General features: G+C 39.6%; 1 protein-coding gene across 5 annotated transcripts in view; it reads right to left on the reverse strand.

Moving 5' to 3' along the window:
* Window positions 1-1,984: 1,984 nt before the first annotated feature.
* HMGN3 (high mobility group nucleosomal binding domain 3) overlaps window positions 1,985-21,273 on the reverse strand; it is a 48,933-nt gene continuing 29,644 nt past the window's right edge. Inside the window, exons 2-7 of one of the 5 annotated variants that reach the window (XR_009555294.1) lie at window positions 15,669-15,719; window positions 9,905-9,934; window positions 8,705-8,752; window positions 4,156-4,269; window positions 3,854-4,037; window positions 1,985-3,618 (exon numbers count right to left, since the gene is read on the reverse strand). Coding sequence is in view for 4 of the 5 variants with exons in the window: in XM_060236323.1 (XP_060092306.1) it covers window positions 3,906-4,037; window positions 4,156-4,269; window positions 8,705-8,752; window positions 9,905-9,934; window positions 15,669-15,719 (375 nt within the window). In the remaining variant the exon portion in view is untranslated. The other 4 variants (XM_060236342.1, XM_060236349.1, XM_060236334.1 and 1 more) reach the window with 4 other exon arrangements.

Consider the following 21,273-nt stretch of genomic DNA (forward strand, 5'->3'; position numbering starts at 1 on the left):
AATGCAACACCACACTTGACTCATGGAAAAAGAAATTTCCAGTTACTGCAAGAAACATGTCTATACTTGAAGAATACAAACTACTGTGTGGTTTCATATTCATGTAGCTTGCTAGAATACCCCTCCTTTCACTCCTTGGCCCTTTATAGCCCTCTCTGTTCCTTCCTTCAAAATTACCTGTACTTTTTATTCTTTTTGCTTTTTTTCCATGCACTTGTCTTGTATATTCCTCCATGTTTCAGCATAAATGTCTCTCTTACGGTAAAAGTCCTTAATAAAAATGAGAAATAATCTGTATTATTTCTGTTCATTGTAGTCTTTGTCTATTTTTTGCCTGTGGTATTAAATCTCTTTTGAATTGAGCTTGTTTTTGTTTATACACTTCAGTTTTTTTCCTTTACAGCTAACAGTTTTCTCTGAATTTCCTCTCCAAATACCTTCCTCTGAGTTAATTTAATGGAGTTCTTTTATAGATTGGCCTGTTTCTCTCACACACACTTTGTGATCTATCTTCCCCTGTTCTTCATAACCCCAAGTACTTTGTATATTACATTAAATAAGCTTTACACCTTACTTTTAAAAATTCATTTGCAAAGGATTCTTCAGGTGGCAGGTTAATGTTTCATAATGGAAGCATTCTACCCCTGGAATAGACAAGCTTGAGAAATACAACAGAATTCCAGGTTTTGCTTAAAGACTAAGAGCTAAAACATATAATGGAAAAGTCGCCAGCATTCGGATGTTTTAAAAGTATGATGCTATGCAATATGTTTAACATTTCTGTCATACAATAGTTTAGCTTTTAAAAATATCCTGTGTGCTCTACAACTTACATAAATGAGAGTTTGGTAAACAATGGAATCTTCATGATTGTAAAATTATAAGGAAATTAGGTTCTTTGAGAATTCTACAAATGAAGAGACATGTCAAGATTAAACTGTTAGGTTTCAGGAGCCCTCTGTTCAATTCCTAACTTGCCCAGCTTGAACAGTCTTCTCTCCCAAGCTGCTGGTCAATATAAGCTCTGCTCACTCTATTTTCTGTTAGTAGAACAGCTTTAGGGATTGGACAATAAATCTCTCGTGTCTTAATTACCTATCTGTAAAATAGAGGATAGTAATGTATGGCTATGAGAGCTGGACCATAAGGAAGGCCAAGTGCAGAAGAATAGATGCTTTTGAGATGTGGTGCTGGAGAAGACTCTTGAGAGTCTCTTGGACTGCAAGAAGATCAAATCACTCTGTCTTAAAGGAAATCAACCCAGACTGTTCACTGGACATTCAGTTGCTGAAGCTCAAATACTCTGGCCACCAAATGAGAAGAGAGCAATCCCTGGAGAAGACCCTGATGCTAGGAAAGACAGAAGGCAAAAGAAGAAGGGGATGGCAAAAGATGAGATGGCTGAACAGTGTTACTGATGTAACAAACACAAATTTGAGCAGACTTCGGAGGATGGTGGAAGACAGGAGGGCCTGGCATGACTTTGTCCATTGGGTCGCAAAGAGTCGGACTCCTATGCGACTGAACAACAAAAAAGGTAAGAGGATAATAACACCTCACATCAAAGAGATGTTGCAAAGAAATTCATTAGCGTGTATGTGTGTTGGAGATTCTGACTCTGGCAATAGAAGCTAAATAACTAATAGAGCTTTACTGTAGGAAGCAAATCACAGAGCAACTGTGTGTACTTTTTAAAAAAAAATACAAAAAAACTCCACACCCTATAACAATTATGTGCACCAGCATTTTGTGATCAGATGAGGTGAACAAAGCTGTAATATATTTGCATAAAAACTTGTCTGAAATGTTCATGGTATCTTATCTTACATATCAATAGTATATACACTCTTCTTGCATTTTTATCATTTTCATTCACCTTTGTAATATACATTTGAAAACAGAGTTGCCTAGATAAGTTATGGAAATGGAAAGAGGCTACTGTGGGTGGTATAATTCTTGCCAGATACCAAATAAGGACACTAGGTTAGGTGATAATTACTTCCATTTATTGACTGAAACATGCATATATCCCCAAACATAAGGGCCACCAGCATAGCAATAAAAATGTTACCAAAGGACAAGAAATATGTTCCTTTATCTTTGCTTCCTCCCCCCAACAGAAATATGTAAGTCCCAGGCAAAAATGAGAAAACAGATTGGAAATCACTAGGTGCTTATAATGGGCTGAAGCAGTGTTAACATAGGTATTAAAATTATCCATCTAATTGAACACCATCAGCACAACCACAGACTTTTCAAAATATATTTCATCTACATTATCTCTACCAGGTACCACACACAGTGTTGTTTCAGCTGTAGCTTTGATACATTAATCACCAATCATTCAATAAAACAGAAATCACCAATTTAGATTAAGAATTGAGCTGACAAGAGGACTGATTCTGTAGTCTTAAATGTTTACACACAAATCACCTCTGGTGAAACAAAAGGGGGGGGGGGGTAAAATACAGAGGAATGAAATCAAAGCTGTTCCTCTGTATCTCTCAATCAAGATATAAATCAATTTGCATTGTGCTTTTACAGTACTATAAAGTCAATATAAGTTGATATCGTGAAAAAGAATGCAGAAAAAGTCACTTGGTATAGCATGGGCCTTTTGTTCTTCTATTCCAGACCTTCACAGAGAGTCAGTGCAGCCCATCGGTAATACGTAGTCTAGCAGGGCCTCATGAAACTTCCTATTTTTGCTTGACTGCCTCAGTCTGATTGGTTCTGAGGCTTTAGGACTTTTGCAGTACCTGACAAGCCACAGTATATGTTGGTTGATTGTGTCTGGTTTGATGCATCACAAGTGCACATGTAGAAAACTGGTGTGAATGCATCATAAGTGCTGCACAATGAGCACTTATGTATGCATTTACCTACATCCCACTTAGTTGGAATATCTGCATTTATGTCCTCTGTACATCAATCCTACAAAACCGATCTTATTACCAAGTAAGTTTATTTAGTTTGCAATATAAGTCTGACCTTCCACAACCTTTAACATTGATCCTGAAATCATTGAAATAGCTATTAAATAAGTGTGCTTAGTATCTTCCTAACAAGAGCGAAGTATTTATAAGGCATTTCTCAGATTTAGAGAAAATATTGGGAAACAATATTTGCTGGCAAGGAGACTTTTTGTTATAAACCAATGACAAATAACTCAACATGATCATCAGGTGGCCATATCTATACATGTTTCATTAAAATTGCATCAACCTTAAGTACAAAAGCACCACAGATTATTGCTCTAGAAAAACAGCAAGAAAAATCCAAACACCCACGGTAAAAACGTCACCATATGCACAAGACATACGTTTCCGAAAAGCAAGTATATAGAATGGCTGTCCAATCTTATAAACACTTTTTTCCAATGTTAAGTTGATACTTTTAAAAATCTTGGCAACATTGGGGATTTCTAAAAGCACGCATATGGGAGGGAAAATGTTCATATACAGTTTGTCAACTTATCATAAGTCCTAAGAAATTAGCATTTATAAAATACTTAATAAAAATATCTTTTAAAAGTTGTCCAAGAGGTGCATAAAATCATCCTCAAATGTTCATGTCTGTTCACACGCACTTGTCTTCTACAGGTTCAGTTCTCTGTGCCTGAGAAAAGGTAAAGGGACAAAGTGTTATGGTGGCCTAACACAGCATGCCTATCTTTCTTTTCCTTAACAAAGCTCAGAATGAAGAGAAAATATCCTGTCACAAGCAGTCTTTCTTTTTTTGCTGCAATGTTTGCATGTCCCCAATTTCAGGCTACTTAAATGCTATATTTATACAGCTATAAACACTCTCAAATGTTTTGTTTCCTAATTTGCAAAAGCCATAGAAGCCTTACCTGCCAGCTTCCATTGTTCATAATGAAAAGCACCACACTACTATCTTTCTATTCACTGCACACATGCAGAATGCTCTATCGTACCCTTAACTTTCACTGTTTCAATCTGCCCTTTTACTGACAGTGTGCTGGGTGGGGCACCTCTGGATGTTGAAACACTAACAGTGGAGCGAGGGATGCGAATCTGTAATAACATCACGGGGCAATAAAAAGAAATATTATGAACATGCTTTCAATGGCTGTAAAAATTGAATTACAAAAACACACTGACTGAATCAGCAGGAGCTTTGCGTGTAAAGTACCTCTTCAGCTTTATTTTCACCATTTTCAGATGGTGTAGTACCTTCCTTTGCAGCTTCCTGCTTTTCTTCCTTCTTCCCCTTAGCACCTTTGCTAGTCTTTGTTCCAGGTTCCTTCTGATAACAGATGAAAGACAGAGACACATATGTATTATAATACAGAGAATGCTAGTAATGATGCCTCTCCAAACGCCTATGTTATATGCAACAGACTAGTAAAAATGAACAATCTAAATTCAGTCAGGAAAAATGTAGGCCACTAGATGTGTCAAACAGAATCTTCTACAAATGTTGACACCTCTTGCCAATTTGTAAAAAATATTGTTTCTACCAGTAAAACTACAATATTAGAGGTCACTGGCCTATTCCGTATAGACCTATGCTTTCTCCTTCATTGTTTCCATTCCATCTTTTGTACAAAGGGGAGGGATATGTATGCTGTTCTTGCATCAGGAGACCATGATTCTCCCCACTTTACACAAGATCTAGAATGGGTGGGGGGAAAGGAGCCAGGCTCACTCTTGCCTTCTTTCTTGTCACTCATGTGGAAGTCTTACTCAATCCATGTGATGTTCAGTCAGGGTGTTTCCTCATCATTTGTATATGTATTTTCTGCACAGGATGGAAATATCATGCCTCATTTTTGAGTAAGCTGCTATGAAAAATTAAAAAGAGCAGCATAAGGAATTCGATGCTTGTGGTTCACCATCCACTTTGTGAACCACTTTGAAAATCATGGTATAATACAGATGGAGGAGATGACTAGTGCTAGAAAATGCCATCAAGTCACAGCTGAGTTATGGTGACCCTGCAGGATTTTCAAGGAAAGAGACTTCAGTAGATGGTTTGCCATTGCCTGCCTCCATGTAACAACCTTGGACTTTCCCAAGAGGGAAACATGCTATCTCTTTAAACCTTTTGATTGGAAGGTCCAGTGAGAGAGATGGCTAGTATCTATTATCTCTAGGAATTTAAATAAAATGTTTCAACACTCTACATTATAGAACATACATTCAAACTCTGACCTCCGTAATAAATGATAATAAAACTGTAAAGAGGGACCATCTATGTATGTTTATAATGAGAAAGGGAGAGCAGCCAAATTATGACTCTTTTATGCAATTAAGAATGGTGTGTGATTATAGATGTGAAGGTCTGTGAAATCCCAAGACAAAATCAGGATTGTTTCTGCCCCCCCCCCCAAAAAAAAGACTTCATTTTTCAAGTGGAAATTTGAAAATGTAGATAATATTTTTAAAAACTCCCATGAAATGTTGCCTTTTGGAATGAGTAAAATGCTTTTTAAGATGTTTTACTCAATGATGAGATTTTTGAAGAACTCAAATAATGACATGGGCTAAATTGCTCTTTCATTGAAGCTCTGTGGGCCCCATGAGGCCCCACCCTATGACATCATCAGATGCTGTGGTTCTACAACATAGGGATTAAATTTCCAACTTACTTTAGAAGGCTATTATAAGAATTACTAAAATGGTGTCTATGAAGTGCTATGTATATTTAAATTTTACTATAGAAATCTGATCATCATTTTTACTAGACAGCTGAGTTACTGAATAAATTTAATGTTACTTTATTACAGAAAAGTCAGTCTTGTTTTGGAGGTCGTTTTGCTAGGGAAATGCCCAGAGTCCAATGGTAAAAATCAGGGTGCCTCTTTCAATAGAGTGGGAAAGATGCAAGAGTTAAGGGCTGCTGGGAAAGTTTTTCTGGGGCAGTGAGGGGGCACATCTTGCTCTGAGAGGGATCCAGTAAATATTAAGAGTAATTTTCAACAATTAAATACATTTTTCCAACAGTAAACGAAACAAGAGGGGTGATTGACAGGCCATCAATAGGGAGCTAGTACATGATTTTCAAGAAGTATTTGATGGTCATATTGTCTGCCACTCATGAGGCATGACCAAGCTGTCTATTCAGATAAAGCAGATGGCACATCCAAATCAGGCCCCCATGAGCCAAGGAATGAGCTTTTAAGAAATCACTCCTTCTCTTAAGTGGAAGGCTGTACCCAAAAACAAAAATGGAAAATTCAGGGGATTTTTTCTCTGTCTTCAAAATTCCACCTTTTTTGTGTGATATGTGTACATAAGAATAGTGCCGATTCATTTGAATCTTTAATCTTCACTTTTAACAGCCATTTACAAAGTTTGGGAATCCCAATAGTTTTATTCCATACCAGTTATAATCTGTCACTCTCAAATTTTCTTCTGATAATTACATGGTATTATACACGTAGTCACACATCCCAGGAAGAAACAGGCAATCCAGAAATTCCTAATTATCCAGTGAAATGCTATCTTGCATGTACCTGCATCTAACTTGGACCAATCCTATTGATTGTGTAAACCAACAAATTTATGTTCTCATACTGAAGAACGTGAAGTTCCAAGAAGGGGAAGACTCCAAATGCAAGAAGAGCCATCCTCCTTATTGGCTTAGAACTGGATTTGAAATTCCCTGTGGATGGTACAGTCAGACACTGCAGATGCCCTGTTCAGCTGCACTCTAATCCTACTGTTGAGTTATTGATGGACATGCATGAACAAATCTCCTATGGAAAGGTATTTGTTGCTGGTTTGGGAGGGAGGGGAACATGGTGTGGGGCTGAGTTTCAAAAGACTGAAAAGATATTGAGAACTATACAAATTATAGTAATTTTAAAGCACAACCCTTAAAAATAAAACTTTGTAAAATATGCTTTTATTTCTTTTTATATCTCTCCCTTTTGATGCTTTCATCACTATACTCTCAGAATAAGCTATTTGTCACAGCTTATAATAACAGTAGATGCTGTATGTGCTGCTTCCAGTTCTGTGAAGCATTTTTCAACCAGGCCTCAGATGTGTCTTTCATCTTCCATACTGGCCTACTAGTGCTACAGTTCCAGATAATATCTGTAGAACATTACTGTAGTAGTATAGAGCTTCCGCTTATCAGGACTAACTCTGATAGAGCAGTGCCCCCCCCCCAACCTTTTTGGCATCAGGGACCGGTTTTGTGGAAGACAATTTTTCCATGGACTGGTGGGGGTGCTGGGGTTTTTGGTGCCCCAGGCTGCCCCCACACCCATACCCTGTGCCTGTCCCCTCCCTAATGGGGTCTTAAATGAGGAGTAGGCAAAGGTCTCTGCCTCACTCTGCGACCTGGTTGCTAACAGGCCACGGACCGGTACTGGCTCGGGGGTTGGGGACCCCTGTGATAGAGGATATGTCAGAAAAATCACTGCTCAGGATTCAAAGAATAGTTCAATTAGTTCTAGGCATTCAAGAAGCATATGAGCTTGTGTTCCTTGATAGCAGCCACCATGCTTCAGATAAAACCTATTGTGAAATTATGAGGACTCAGAAAAGCAGTTGTACGATGCGGGTTACTGGGTTTTTATTTTTGTTTTTAAAAAACCTCAAAAATCCCACTGAGTGTGTCCAAGCCCTTCTGAATCTCAGCCACCGCTCTTTAGAGATTCTGCTTTATTTCTGCATCCTAATGAAATTCAAAATTTGTTACCATTACACTGATAACAAAGAGATGGTTAATATACTGATTATATGAAATAACCACAATGGTTAATTTGCTATATGGACGTGTTCACACACATAAGAATTGGAGATGTGACCAAAAAATAATCCACGGAAGACTTTGTAAAGCAAAAGAACTTGTCTTCTCTCTCTTATTCCTATAATTAGCTACCGCAGATAGGATTCTGTGGTGTATGTACATAAGGAGGTTCACACTGAAAAGTTCACAACTTTCTCCAGCATTCCTGAGCCCTCAAAGTGCTGACTCAAGAAACAGCTACAGTGAAGAAAGGAACCAAGCAAAATAGCTCATTCCTTCATTCAGTGATGCTTAAGCTGCTGCAAGAAATACAGGAGCAGCCTCAGTCTAATTTCCCTCCTTCCTTCATTCCAACATGGATTTTGTATACACAAGTCCTGCAGTCTCAACATTAGTGTTTTGGGGGCCTCCTGAGGCTAATAAGAAAAGACCATAGCTGTGTATGGCCTTACCCACACCCCAGAACACAAGTTCCTGCTCCCGCAGCAGCCCAAAATGACCCTTGAAATTCTGTTCCTATAGAGAGGAGACACCCAGGAACAGGATTTCAGGGGGCATTGGGAGAAGAAACCTGCAAAAATCACATTCAATTGCAAAAGTCTTTGCAATCTGTGGAAAAGCTGTGCTAGATTCAACTCAATGTCTTTTCATTTCTGGGTGTGGAGGTTATCCCTGGTTTGTGTTAATAACATAATTAGGTTGTAATAATCTCAAAATGCAACCCAGTATTACAGTTACTGTTTAAAAATTTCCACAGTAACATAATGGCATTTACTGACATTCAGTTGTTTCTTTTTCTTCTGTTAACTAGAACTTTATTTTATTTTAGCAAGTAACCGCTTCTATTTCATATGAACAATCTTAAAAATAAGTATTATGAATATTTATTAAATTAATATAAGATACAGTCAGCAGGCTAACAGGGCTTATGTGAATGGTTTAAAAAAACTTGCATTAGAAAGAAACATCTTCTTACCTTAGTGGCTTTCCTTGGCTTAGGCTCTGGTTTTGGCGGAGCTGGTTTCTAGGAAATAGTTTCAGACAGTTCCATAGTTAGCAGTTACGAGTCATCTTCCTCCTTTTCAGATTTCTCAGCATGTGATATCAAAGCACCCAGAAATATCTTCTGTAGATATCCTTCCACCTCTTAATTTAAGTCCCTCTTAATCTATGCCAGAAATGCTGAAAAGTCATTTGTCTGTCTGTCATTCATGGTATCTCTTGTACTACAAGAAACCCTTCCTAATCACCTCTTGAAATTGTAGCATTGATCTGATGCAAATATACATTCATAGATACCATACAGTGAGTACGTTCCCTGAAAAGGAAATGAAGAAACTGCTGACCAAAATAGGTATTACCAAAAACCTTTTGGAAAACTTATCAACCCAAACACTACACTGACTTTGTAACAGAAAGTAGTACATGCCCTTCTGCTACCAATGTTGATGACATTCAAAAGTGTGAATAATTATTTTCTTGTGCATTTGGATATCTTGGTCACAGTGAAATGGACAACAGTGTGTGGGCAGGATCTCTGGCAAAAAAACAACCTGACCATTCTTTAGGGACCAGAAATGTTTTTCTGATATCCTGGTATCACCTTTTGAAGATGATACCAGCTAGAGGGTAGGTAGGCACATTATTCAAAGCCAGTTGTCCAATTTGAACAGAGGGGAGAAAGCACACAGAGAGCTGAGTTTAGCTGGAGTTGGCTAAAACTGGGATGCTGCCTTGGAGTTGATAAAGAGTTCTTTTCCGGGACTCTGAGGCAGAATCAGTGGTTTTATTCTCTGTTACAGGAGCATTACTTGCTTTCACTATGATGTGCTTCTATATTTATATGTAAAAAAATAATGCTCATTCCAGCATTCTTTTTGTCACCAAAGAGAAACTCATAGTTGCAATTTTAAGCAGACTTACACCCTTGTAAGCCTTAATGGATTTAGAAGATCATACTCTGCTTAGGGGGGCAATGTATATCTTTCAGTGCTGTCCCTAGACTTTTTAACAGGGAGCTGTTACACATTACAGAGTACTTTTAAAGAATTAAAAAAATGAATCAAGATAATACAGCCTTACCGATCACCATATGGCATGACTAGTGCCAATTTGTATTATTTTGAATGAAATAGACTTTGCCTTCATGTTTATACAAACTCTTATAAATACTTACAGCTGACAATCTTGCAGATCGCCTTGTTGGCTAAAAAAGGGAAAGAAAATATCTTTGTAGATTTGCAGCAGTTCACATCCAAACAAGGTAAAAATCTGTCACTCATTTCCCAACAAAATAAAATGTACCTGTAAGACAACAGAAGTATTGTGTTATGAAACACAAAGGTCTTTGCATCTTTTAGGACAGAATGCACTTGTCCAAGGAGAAAGTTCATTCATTCATTACATTTTGGATTCCTGTAACACTTTTCAGTTCTGTCAAGCACAGTAGATATGATTTCACACACCCTAAATTCTATATTAATAAAAGTTAACACCAAACAAAAAAAATCCCAAATGAATATTTTACAAGCCTGCTAACATTCCCTGCATGTTATTTGAGGTTTGCAAACAAGAAAAAAATATATACTTTGTGAAAATCGAAATACTGCACATTATCTTAAGTACATCTGGACTGTTCTTGTATCATTCAATCAAACTGCTAATGCATAAACATTTACAGTTGGTTGGGGCAGAAACTGGATTTCCTTGAAACAGAATATAAAGAATCTTGATCACTATCCAACACTCATGCCAGAAAACATCAAAGTTCATAATGTTTAATTTATTGTACCATTAGAAACAGAAATATTGTGGGGACACAGGCCATGAGAGCCTGAAAAGTGGTCACTGCTGCTGAACAGTAGAAAATTTGGAGAACTGTCGTAAAACTTAACAGAAATCTGCAACCTCAATGCTGGAAAAATGAGGAAGGATGACAGAGTATATATGCATGTGTTTGTGTGTGCATACCCCCCACAACATACCTTAGCCTTTTTATATCCACTAACATTTTGCTTGAACTCTCCCTAAAATTCGGTTGCCAACCTCCATATGGTGGGCTGGCAATCTCCTGGGACCAGAACTAGAATCCCCAGGCAATAGAGATCAGTTCACCTGGAAAAAAATGGCCCCTCCCTCCTCACGCTTCATCCCAAAAATCTCCAGGTATTTCCCAACACAGCTGGCAACCTGAGCCCTAGAAGCCTGAACTCTCCCTAGAAGCTAAAGTGAGGCCATTGTACTTTGGTCACATTATGTGAAGATATTATGGACATGACACTGAAGAAAAAGTTGAAGGCAGCAAAAGAGGAAGACCCAACATGAAGCAAGCATGGCCCTCAGTTTGCAAGAACTGAGCAGGGCTGTTAATGAGGGGACATTAATTCATTGGGTTACCATAAGTCAAAAATGAAGGGTCACCTGCCAGATTGGACATCTGGGAGATTGTTTCTTCCATCTGGAGGGTAATCCTATTTCCATGGGTGGCCAGGCCAGGTGATGAGTTGGAGGAGGGGCAAGTAATTTCCTGGGCTATAAGAGTTAGTCACATGGGTGATCTGTCCCCAGACTGTTGGGACCAATATCCATATTGAGTGGGTCTTTTTTTAAAAGAACCCTCTAAGCTTCAAACAATCTTCATGTGCCTCATAATTTTTTACCTTTCTAGTTTCCCCACAATTAAAATCCTTAAGTACAAATATGCCCTCGGGAGAACATTGTCTGATTCTTAGTTAATTATCCTAGGTATTTGGTTTTATAAATAAAATTGATCTTTCAAATAGAGAACTCTTTACAAATAGAGAAAATCATAAGTAAATTCTAATGAAAATGTTGCATGTACTAAGATCTAATTTAATACTGAAAGCAACTCTATAAAATGCTCTTAATACAAGTAAAGGGAGAGAGATTTTCTTTAAAAGCACAGAACTATATTAGGCCTTATACACACCCTGCCTTCACTGTCCTAATATATTGTTTCTGCCTTGAAAAAGTCTGCAGTAACAAAATACAATGTACACTGAGGACTACTGCTATTTCTGTCATTATTAAATAACTAGGAATAAGGCCCATTGAAGAGAAAAATACAACGGGCTCTGAGCAAGTGCCCCCACCCCTGCTTCCTACAACCTCTACTTAGGAAAAGGACAGTCTTCCTCCACAGTGGTGGGGACCAAAGCAGCTCACTTCATTCTCCTCTCTCCCTTTTAATCTGAACAACAACCCTGTGAGAAAGATTAGGCTGAAAGTCTGTGACTGGTCCAAAATCACCCAGTCAGCTTCTACAGCGAGAAACTGGGTCTGGCAGACCCTGCTCTGAAGCCCTATGCCCTCCTCCAACTCCACCACAAAATGTGCAGGAATTTCCCACTTACCTGGAATTGTCATTCCTAGTTAGGACTGGCCCCAATGAGTTCTCCCTCAAAGGCTTTTAGTGATACCTTTCAGACCAACATTCCCTCTCTGATAACACTGTTGGTCTTAACCACAGAACTTCAATCTCTCTGTGTCTCTCACTTTCCCTGCCTATCTCTCTCTGTGTATCTGGCCTGGTGCTACAGGACACCATTTACCCCCCCCCCCTTTCTGTTTCCCTTCCAGAGGATAGGGAGGAATTCTCAGCCAACCAAGGGTGCCCTCAGCCATTGAGAGAAAGCCTTCCCTCCTCCTCCCTCAGCCAATCATGAGAAGGCTTTCTCTATGGCTCTTTCCCTACTCCTCTGTCAGCCAAATGAGGGAAGGCTTTCTCTGCAAAGCGGAGCGACAGGTGACTTAGCTAATAGGAGAGCTGGGAAAGCCATAAACTGCCAGAAACAAAGTTAGTTGCCTCTGACTGACAGAAGCAGCTTGACTGGCTAGCAACAGCCACTCAGGCGGGAGAGAGGAACAGAGTCAGCCAATGAGTTATCCCTCAAAGGCCAAAACAGGGCCTCCCCCTCCGCCTTCTACTAAGCTTGGTTGCCCTTTACTGAGAGAAACAAAGTTAGTTGCCTTGTAGCAGCCACTGCCTAGCAGTTTCCCCAAAGGGCCAATACTCATCTTTCCTGGGGCCAGCAGTGGTTGGGGGACAGAAGAATCAACCAGTGCAGCGCAAGAGCATTTGATGGTTTGACGGGCCAAAGGTTGATGCACCACAGTCCCAACCAATCAGGTTACTCCATTTTGCCAAGATGAAACAGCTTTAAAATATATTATAGAATAATAATAATTAATTTGCTCAAATAATAATTTGCTCAAAATTATCCTCAATGGCCATTTATTAATTAAACATTTTTAAAATCCAGTAGCAAGGTAAAAGTTAAATTTGATGATGCAGCTGTTTTCCACTTTGATTTGTAGAAATGCATCAGCCATCCCACAAGAGCAAAAATATTTTTAAAAAAACAATAAACCAAAAGAATGTGAAATCTAACAGTATTTGCTAACCGAAGGGGTAGAACAGGCAGCCCTCAAGGCATTCCTGGGGAAAGCACAGGCAGCCCTTGAGAATCCCACCCAGTGTGACAATTCTAAGGAAAGATGCCAGCATTCAGTAGCAGTCCCTTGAAATGAACTGACATTGTGCCAGAAAGAAATGAGTTCACTTGCACAGTCAACATGCCTTCAGAGATAAGAATAGTGCAACTCTCAGAATGTATTTGCATATAACTTTGGATTTGCAAGAGGGCATCAGATTTGAGAAAGAAATCACAACATCTTACATTGACTACCATTGTGTTTAGCTAAAGCCGCAAGAATGCAAAAGTCAATATTATAAAAACTATCATCATCATGGCTTTATCCAGACTGCTATGAGTACAACACCCTCAAGCTCTGCTTCTTCTCCCTCATCTCCTATTATGGTCATATGGGAATGTGTGGAAGCAGCATACCAGGTTGGTCACAAGCACTGCTCCCTCTAAGCTGTGGTGTCTCGTAAGCAAAAATTCTACTTCATGAACTACTGGCATTAAAATTGTGAGCTACCATATAAATTAGTTTGCTCTGGGACCATTTTCCTGAGATAAGACAAAAATGTGCAAGCTGGAGACTAAAAACTGTGAGCTAGCTCACACTAACTCAACTCAGAGGGAACACTGGTCACAAGGAATGGGAAACCTATCAGTACAACACAGTACACCAAATGCCTGTGCCTTCATTGGAGGTGGGGGAGAAACAAGACAGCAGTTTGGTCAAGCCCTTAGTATTTACAGAGGGATTTGGTTTAGTGTTCAACATGCCGAACATTGCACTTGTTACAGAAATGTGTAAGGTGGGCCAGTATTACTGTGAAGCTGCTAAAAGACTTGAGCTATGAACGTGGAAATCCCTGTTATATCTTCCCTCTTCCATAAATGTACTAGACAGCCTTAAAGTAAACCACTGTCTCTTAGCTTTCTCTCCTGATCCTTCAGTATAAGGTTAATTTTAGATTCTTTATGTAAGATTTGCTGAAATAGAATATATAAGGCTTTCTGGACATTTTAAATCACTATACTAATGCAAAACATTATTATTTTTGTGTGGCCAGTGGATGTTGCTAAGCAGGGCTGTAGTCGGGGGACTTTTTAAAAAGTCAGGGGGCACACTTTCCCATCCACTGTGGGGCTAGCCACTTCTCAGAAGCTTTTTGGGGCAGGGATAAAAGCTGGAGGTTCTGAAAGTGGCCAAGTCAAGGCAGAAAACCCTAAAACCTTGGGCTCAAGAAGGGACTGCACCTTGTACACAAGCAGGGATTTTTCCTTCCAACTCCCTATCCCCCATAAGCAGCTTCATCAGCCAGCAGCTCCATCTGTCCCCCTCCCACCCTGGCCCATTCCACATGGTTTCCTCCACCTCCCACTCCTTCACCTTCTTCTTCTCTGCCTGCTGCTTTTGCTGCTGTAGTGCCCTGTGCCCTGCTCCCTGTACTGGCTGCCACTGATGACGCTTTGCTGGCTCAGCCATGGCAAAAAGAAAAAGAAAAAAAGCAGGCTGCACCTTGGAGAGCCCCTTGGGAGTCGGGGGGCACTGGCTGGAAGTCAGGGGGCAGTGCCCCCACAGGCCTCCGTGTGGCTACAGGCCTGTTGCTAAGAGAGTAATTGTTTAAACTTTATCAAGTACTTACTAACATATTGCTGGCTCAGGTAACATTTGAACTGGGGAAACCTTCCAGTTCACACTCTCTTATACAACATCAGCTCCCCTCTGTTGCCAAATTGAAGAATCTTAGCACGTCTCTTCTTACAACTCAGTTTCTACCTTTTACTGTTGCAAAGATAAACTGAAATTGTGCTGACTGAAATAGTGACCCCTCAGAGGAAATCTGTTGAATGTATATAATGCAATATATAAATTTATATACTGTAGACGTATAGTTTGAAAGCACATGGGAAGCTTAAGGTCTTGCTGAAATTATACAGGTCTGTGAACATCCAGGGAACACCATCTAAGTGACTATGAGTTCCATAATGGCCGGACAAAAACATAACAAGAATAATCTGCATGAATTGACATATAATTGTCATGCGTATCCATGAGTTCCACCTACCTGCTTTCATCTTCACTGCAGAAAGGAAAAAACATAGGCCTGATCTGAAGATCCTGGTAAAGCTGAGCAAGTCTGGATCTGATCAGTGCCTGGATGGAAGACCTCCTGCCAAACCCCATGTATGCCACCTTGAACTCCAAGATGGAAGACGTGATATAAATGCCACACATTACAAATAAAGAACTGGACAGCTGAACTTTTTATCCAGAATACAAGCTATGGTATTGCACAATCTGGATTTCATCTTTGACAGACTATGCAAAAACTACTAGGTCAATGACCCCACACACACGCCAGTTTGCTGCTGCTATACATGGCTGATCTGGGCTTTGGCTGCCGTCCAACTAACCCAGTTTATGCAGTTCTATATTATTACTATTATGAAGTGATCAATAAAAGAAAGAATTAGTGGGGAGGAAGGAGTCACACTTGCCTCTTGTTTTGTTAGCTTGGCAGCATCCTTGCCTTCAGCACCCTCTGGAGACTAGAAAGGAAATGATACAAGCAAATTAGTCACATTATATTGTATTTAGTTACAGCAGGTACTGGAAAACTAAAATTGGAAAACAAAAACTAAACCTCACATATTATGGTATCCCTCTATAATTCCTTGTACCACTAATGCTTTCAAAAGTATTCTCTGATGTCATTTTTATGATGCATATTGACTTTTCAAGCAGTAAATGAACCTTTGTGGATCACTTCTGGTGAGAAAATCTAAATGTAACCTTGATTATTTTGCAAAACATTATAATAGCACATTACTCTCTGTTGACCAGAATTAAACTGTAGTTTACAAGACTGATTTGACCCTACCAGTTTTTAAAAAAATTAACTTACATTTTTAATTTTCATTAATCTAACCTCCCCTCCCCCCCAAGAAAAAAACCCTCTATTTTATTTTAACAACAAATGTAAATGATGAAATGCCTTTGAGAGCCTTTACTGATAGCCCAGTAATACAGTGATGTTGGCTAGGCTGGGGTGGAGTAACAGAAGCAAACTAATACTTAAATGTCTCCCAACAGATGAGAAAATAGACAGAAAGGAACTGATTAAATATATAGTTCCCGGTAAATGAATGTACAAACAAAAGAGTTAACAAGTCACTCAGAATTAAACTTTGTTGGCTTTAAAGGTGCCACTGGACTCAAAACAGTTCTCACATCTGTTTGTTAACTCTTTTATTTGTATGCTAATTTGCCGCTATTCACAGGTCTTCCCAACTGCTTTAATCCAATCTTAGTGATACTTATCACTCAGTTACTTATGTTCCTTTCCTTGCAACTAACCTCCCCAACCTATACTTAAGGCTTGAGGAAGTCTGTTTCAATGTACCTAAAGAAGTATGCATGCACATGAAAGCTTGTGCCTAGAATTAAATATTGTTGGTCTTAAGATGCCACTTTACTCAAATTTTGTCGTACATCCAATCATGTTTGTGTTACAAACTGCAATCCTAGAAAGTGATTTTTGAATCTGATACTAGTTGAAACCAATATGCTGAAGACTTCAGAATGCTTTAGTCACAACAGAAAATATAATACAAATACACTTTTAAAATGGCATCAGAAGAAAAAGTGCCATAAATCAGCACAAGTAACCCAAACTACTGATTTGCATGTGTACAGCATTCCACTTTATTTTGCAAGGACAAAATAGCATTGAAGAAATTAACAATGAAGCAAATAATATTTTTGGTGAGATGAGAGAAAATCCAAATGCTTAACCTATAGCTATATAGATAGCTATAGGTTAAGCAAAGGAAGGTTATTGCTCCATTCTCTAGAGCTGCCCTTACAGAAAAGACCTTTCTTGGTTTAGGAAGGATAGATCTTGTAAAGAGTCTTCTCAAAACTGATGGAAAGAAAGAGCAGTAGGGGGAGTACCATTAGCAATGCCCAGTCTCATCTCAGGTTTGAGGACAGAAAGATTCATGCAAAAGATAAGAAACAGACCCAAGTGGAACTAAAGCAAGCTTCAGCTGACAGGTCAGAGAACCCACAAGGAGACAGTGCCCTCCATCAGCACACTAGTGATGCTACCATAATTCTCCCACTTTGTGTGTGTGTGTGTGAGAGAGAGAGAGAGAGAATTTCAACAGCGGTAGACACATAAACAGAAAGCAAAAGGAAGTGCACCCTTGCCACTAGTGGAGGGAGATTTCAATGCAGCTTCCACTTTCTGCCCAACCAACATGTATGCAAAATGCATGCTGAGATAGGTTTGGGGAAAGTGTTTTTCCTTTCCTGACAATTGTGTGTATTAGGAATGCCCATTCTGGTTCAGGGATGTCAGTGGCTTCCTCCCATATTTCTGTTTTGCAGGTCTGCTTGAGGATACACTTGTCCAGTGGCAAAGGAGATTGAACAGTTTGTCTGTGCCCCATTTTCAGATGACTGAAGTCCTGTTCACAAACTATACCTGATTTCTTACTGCTTAATTACACAGCACAAGCAAGTCTACAATCATGAATGAAGATGATATATTTTACAAGTGATGTCATGAACTAAAATGATTGATATTCTGATCCTATGTGCACTGATTACATGGAAGCAAGTCTCCTCGAATTCAGTGGGGACTGTTCCAGTAAATATGCATAGCACTACAGCTTCAATCCATAAAAAAATCTTCCTAGATTTATATAGCCAAGACAATGGAGATAACTGTCTTCTATGTTGCTCACTTTGATAATTGTATCACATCCTTCATATACCTGCATCCCAAGCCCTAAACTCTTTTTTTCCTTATAAAAACAGAGGTGTGCTACAGCAATACAAATGCTAAAAAGCAGTCAAATTGTAAAATGAAGCTAGCAAGACACATTTTGCTTCTTTGTCCTGTGACAGAAACTTTGGTTGCTTCCACATAGCAATGATTCTCTGTATTGCTTTCATCACCAGTGCGAACGGAGGAGCATTCACATTGGCAACAAACCTTCCCCACAGGGGTCTTTGGTGTACTTTCCTCAGCTACCATCTTCCCTGCATTTTTTCCTTGCTACATAACCAGAGGGTTTTATAAATTCTTTTTTTAAATTGGTAATTGTGGTGCATGGAAAATGGTCACCATGAAGGGTTGGCTGAAGGAAAATGGTGTTGATATGGGTATATGCCTCTCACACAAAAAGTGATCCTGTTTGGATGCCATCTTAAGACTAACAAGTGGAGCCCCCTGCAATGCATCAAAAAGCTTCAGGAACTGGGTGGGACCACAGAGCCACACTGGTCTGCAGATGAAAACACCACCAAGGCTTCTCACACTACCCAAATATTACTTGGAAACTATTTACTTGCTTGGCTTCACAGGTCCTTAAGATGACCTGGAGTTGCAAAAAGTTGTTCCCTAACCTCCCCTGGATAGAAGGTAGCAAGAACACGGTGTTGCAGTGGAAAATCTGTAGAAATTGTGGGGTTCCTCTTCCAAGTGAACAGAAGTGCTTTAGGCTGCAACAAAGAAGCAGCAGCATTTGATCCCACCCACCCATGTGATCAGCTCGTCAACAAAGCAACGTTCGCTACTGATTTTTCTAGGGGGTCACTGAGCTATTCATATGGTACCATACAGTCATACTGTTTGTTTTTAACATTTTGCAAGTAGCCAAATTCCTTGAGATCCAAGTTTGTCACGGGCTGGGGCCAGGCCAGGCAAAGTCCAGGGGTAGTCCAAGGTCTGTAGCTGGGTAGCAAGGAGGGTCCAAAGCACCAAAACCCGAATCACAGTCCAGGTATCGTAGGTCAGAGGTTCAGAAGCCGAAGTCAAAAGCCGAAGTGGATGCTAGAACGTCAGGTAAGTGACTAGTTGCTTCCACAAAGCCTTCTCTCAAAGCCCACAGCTATATAGCCCTCTGCTGTCTGTTGCCCATTTGGGCTAATTGCTGACTCAGAGGGCAGCCAGGATCCTGCTGAGACTCAAGCACCCTCACTCCTAGAAGGGCCAGAATCCTTTCAAAACTCAGGGCTCAGGGAGCGTCTTGCTCGTGAGCGTGCCGCCCTCCTCCGATCCCTGAGGTCCTGACGAAGGCGGTCACGCACACGAGCCACCCGAGAGGGCGAGGCAGGGGGGCTTGGATCTTCTCCAGCAGGAGGCAGGGGCACTGGTGCAGGTGGCAGGGGCACAGTTTCTTCTGCAGGCTCGGCTTCTTCTGCAGGGCCCCCAGCACCCATGACAAAGTTAACCATTAGCCAGCATATTACACTTCCTTCGTGGAGCTTAGGGCAGCACTTGTGGAGTTATTCCTGTTTTATCTTTACAAGAATATTACTCCGAGAGGCAAACTGGCCCAAGATCACCCAGTAAACTTCATAGGTCAGTCGAATTTGAACCCACAGCTGACTTCTGGTGTGATTTCAAGGCAAGACATGTTGGTGGTTTGCTATTGCCTGCCTCCCTGTCATGGCTCTGGTATTCCTTGGTGATCTTCCATCCAAATACTAGCCAGGGCTGACCCTGCTTAGCATCCGAGATCTAACAAGATCAGGCCAGCCTGGGTTATTCAGGTCATGGTTCCATTAAATCATACTCACTTGCTATTGAGGCATATGTACTGAGAAGGACTTTCTTTGTAGAAAAAGCCCAGAAGGAACTCATTTGCATATTAGGCCACATACCCTGACATCATCATTGTTCCACACAGGACTTTTTGTAGAAAAGGCCCAGCAGGAACTCATTTGCATGTTAAGCCACACCCCCTGATGCCAAACCAGCCAGAACTGCGTTCCTGCTCAAAAAAAGCCATGGTATTGAGGAATATGTTTAGGATTGCACTATAAAGCTGGCTTCTAAGTAAATATATTTACTAGTGTGGTGTCTCACAGGTTAAACAAAATGGGAATTACATAAGAATGACTGGGGATAAGAATGCTCCTTTCAAAAATAGGAGATAAGGTTTTGTTTTGTTTAGAAATGAGTCTGCCATATAGAATCTGGATTATTTTAAAGCATTTGTTTAAACATTACTGCATCAATACATTGATTCATCTTTAGAGAAACACCAGAGAAATTAATCTCTCAATGTGTATTTCATACTCAAAATGTTAAAGGTTAACTTTTTAAAATCTGCTGAAGTTTTTAGAGCTGTTAAGATACAAAATGCGTTGTATTCTCTCTTTTTAGGTTGTTCAAAGAAAGCCCTTAACAACAGCAAAGAAGACTTTAATGGCATTAAGTCTTGTACTGTGGGAAACATTTGGCAGAAATGCCAAAAGGTTTTGTTTTGGATTTTTTTGGGGGGGGTGGAGAGGAGGGGTGCTTGTGTGGAAGGAGGTGAAGGGTGAAATTGGATTCTCTAAGACATTCTTATCTAATTGTAAATTATTCTTTTGCAGAATCTCCTGAATTTAAATGCAGTGTTGCTATGAGCTGGTGACGAGACAAAATGTATTGATAAGCTCTGCCTTATTAACTGCTTCAATTACCATTACTGCTGACTGAAGGGGGAAAATATTCCCCAACCAGGCCAATGGCTCAGCTACAACTCAGAAGCTATAGATGTGAAAAATGATTTTTAAAGATGCATACTTAGTTTGACCGTTCCCATGCTGGCTCTCTTTATACCTAGAAACATGCAACATTTTAGACTTTTGCTTCCACTATGTATGTGGTACATATGTGTAGGTTTCCTTTTCTTCTTTTGTTTTTAAAGATGTAGAATGAAAGATAAAATTGCTCCTAGCTTATCACCTTTCCAAATCAATTTTGTCTAATGAGCTTCTATGTTTTTAGTTTTATTTTTTTTAAAAAATTTACAAAAGTAAATATTTCACGTTACCACAGAACACTGAAGAATATATATGGTTCAATCTCACCTCTAATTGTATCATTCCGTGTTATTACAAACATTGACCATTTGTCAATGAATTTATCTGATTTTACACTAACATTCTCACAACTTCTATATTGGTACATTAATTTAGATATTAATACTATTTTCCAGATTCATAAAATCCAGTCGTTTATGGGTGGTGCTTCTTATTTCCAATGGGAAGTAATACATTGTTGTGGTGCTATTAATAAACTATTACTACTCTATCAATGCC

The sequence above is a fragment of the Heteronotia binoei genome, chromosome 1 (genome assembly GCF_032191835.1).
Source record: "Heteronotia binoei isolate CCM8104 ecotype False Entrance Well chromosome 1, APGP_CSIRO_Hbin_v1, whole genome shotgun sequence".
Lineage (NCBI taxonomy): Eukaryota > Metazoa > Chordata > Lepidosauria > Squamata > Gekkonidae > Heteronotia > Heteronotia binoei.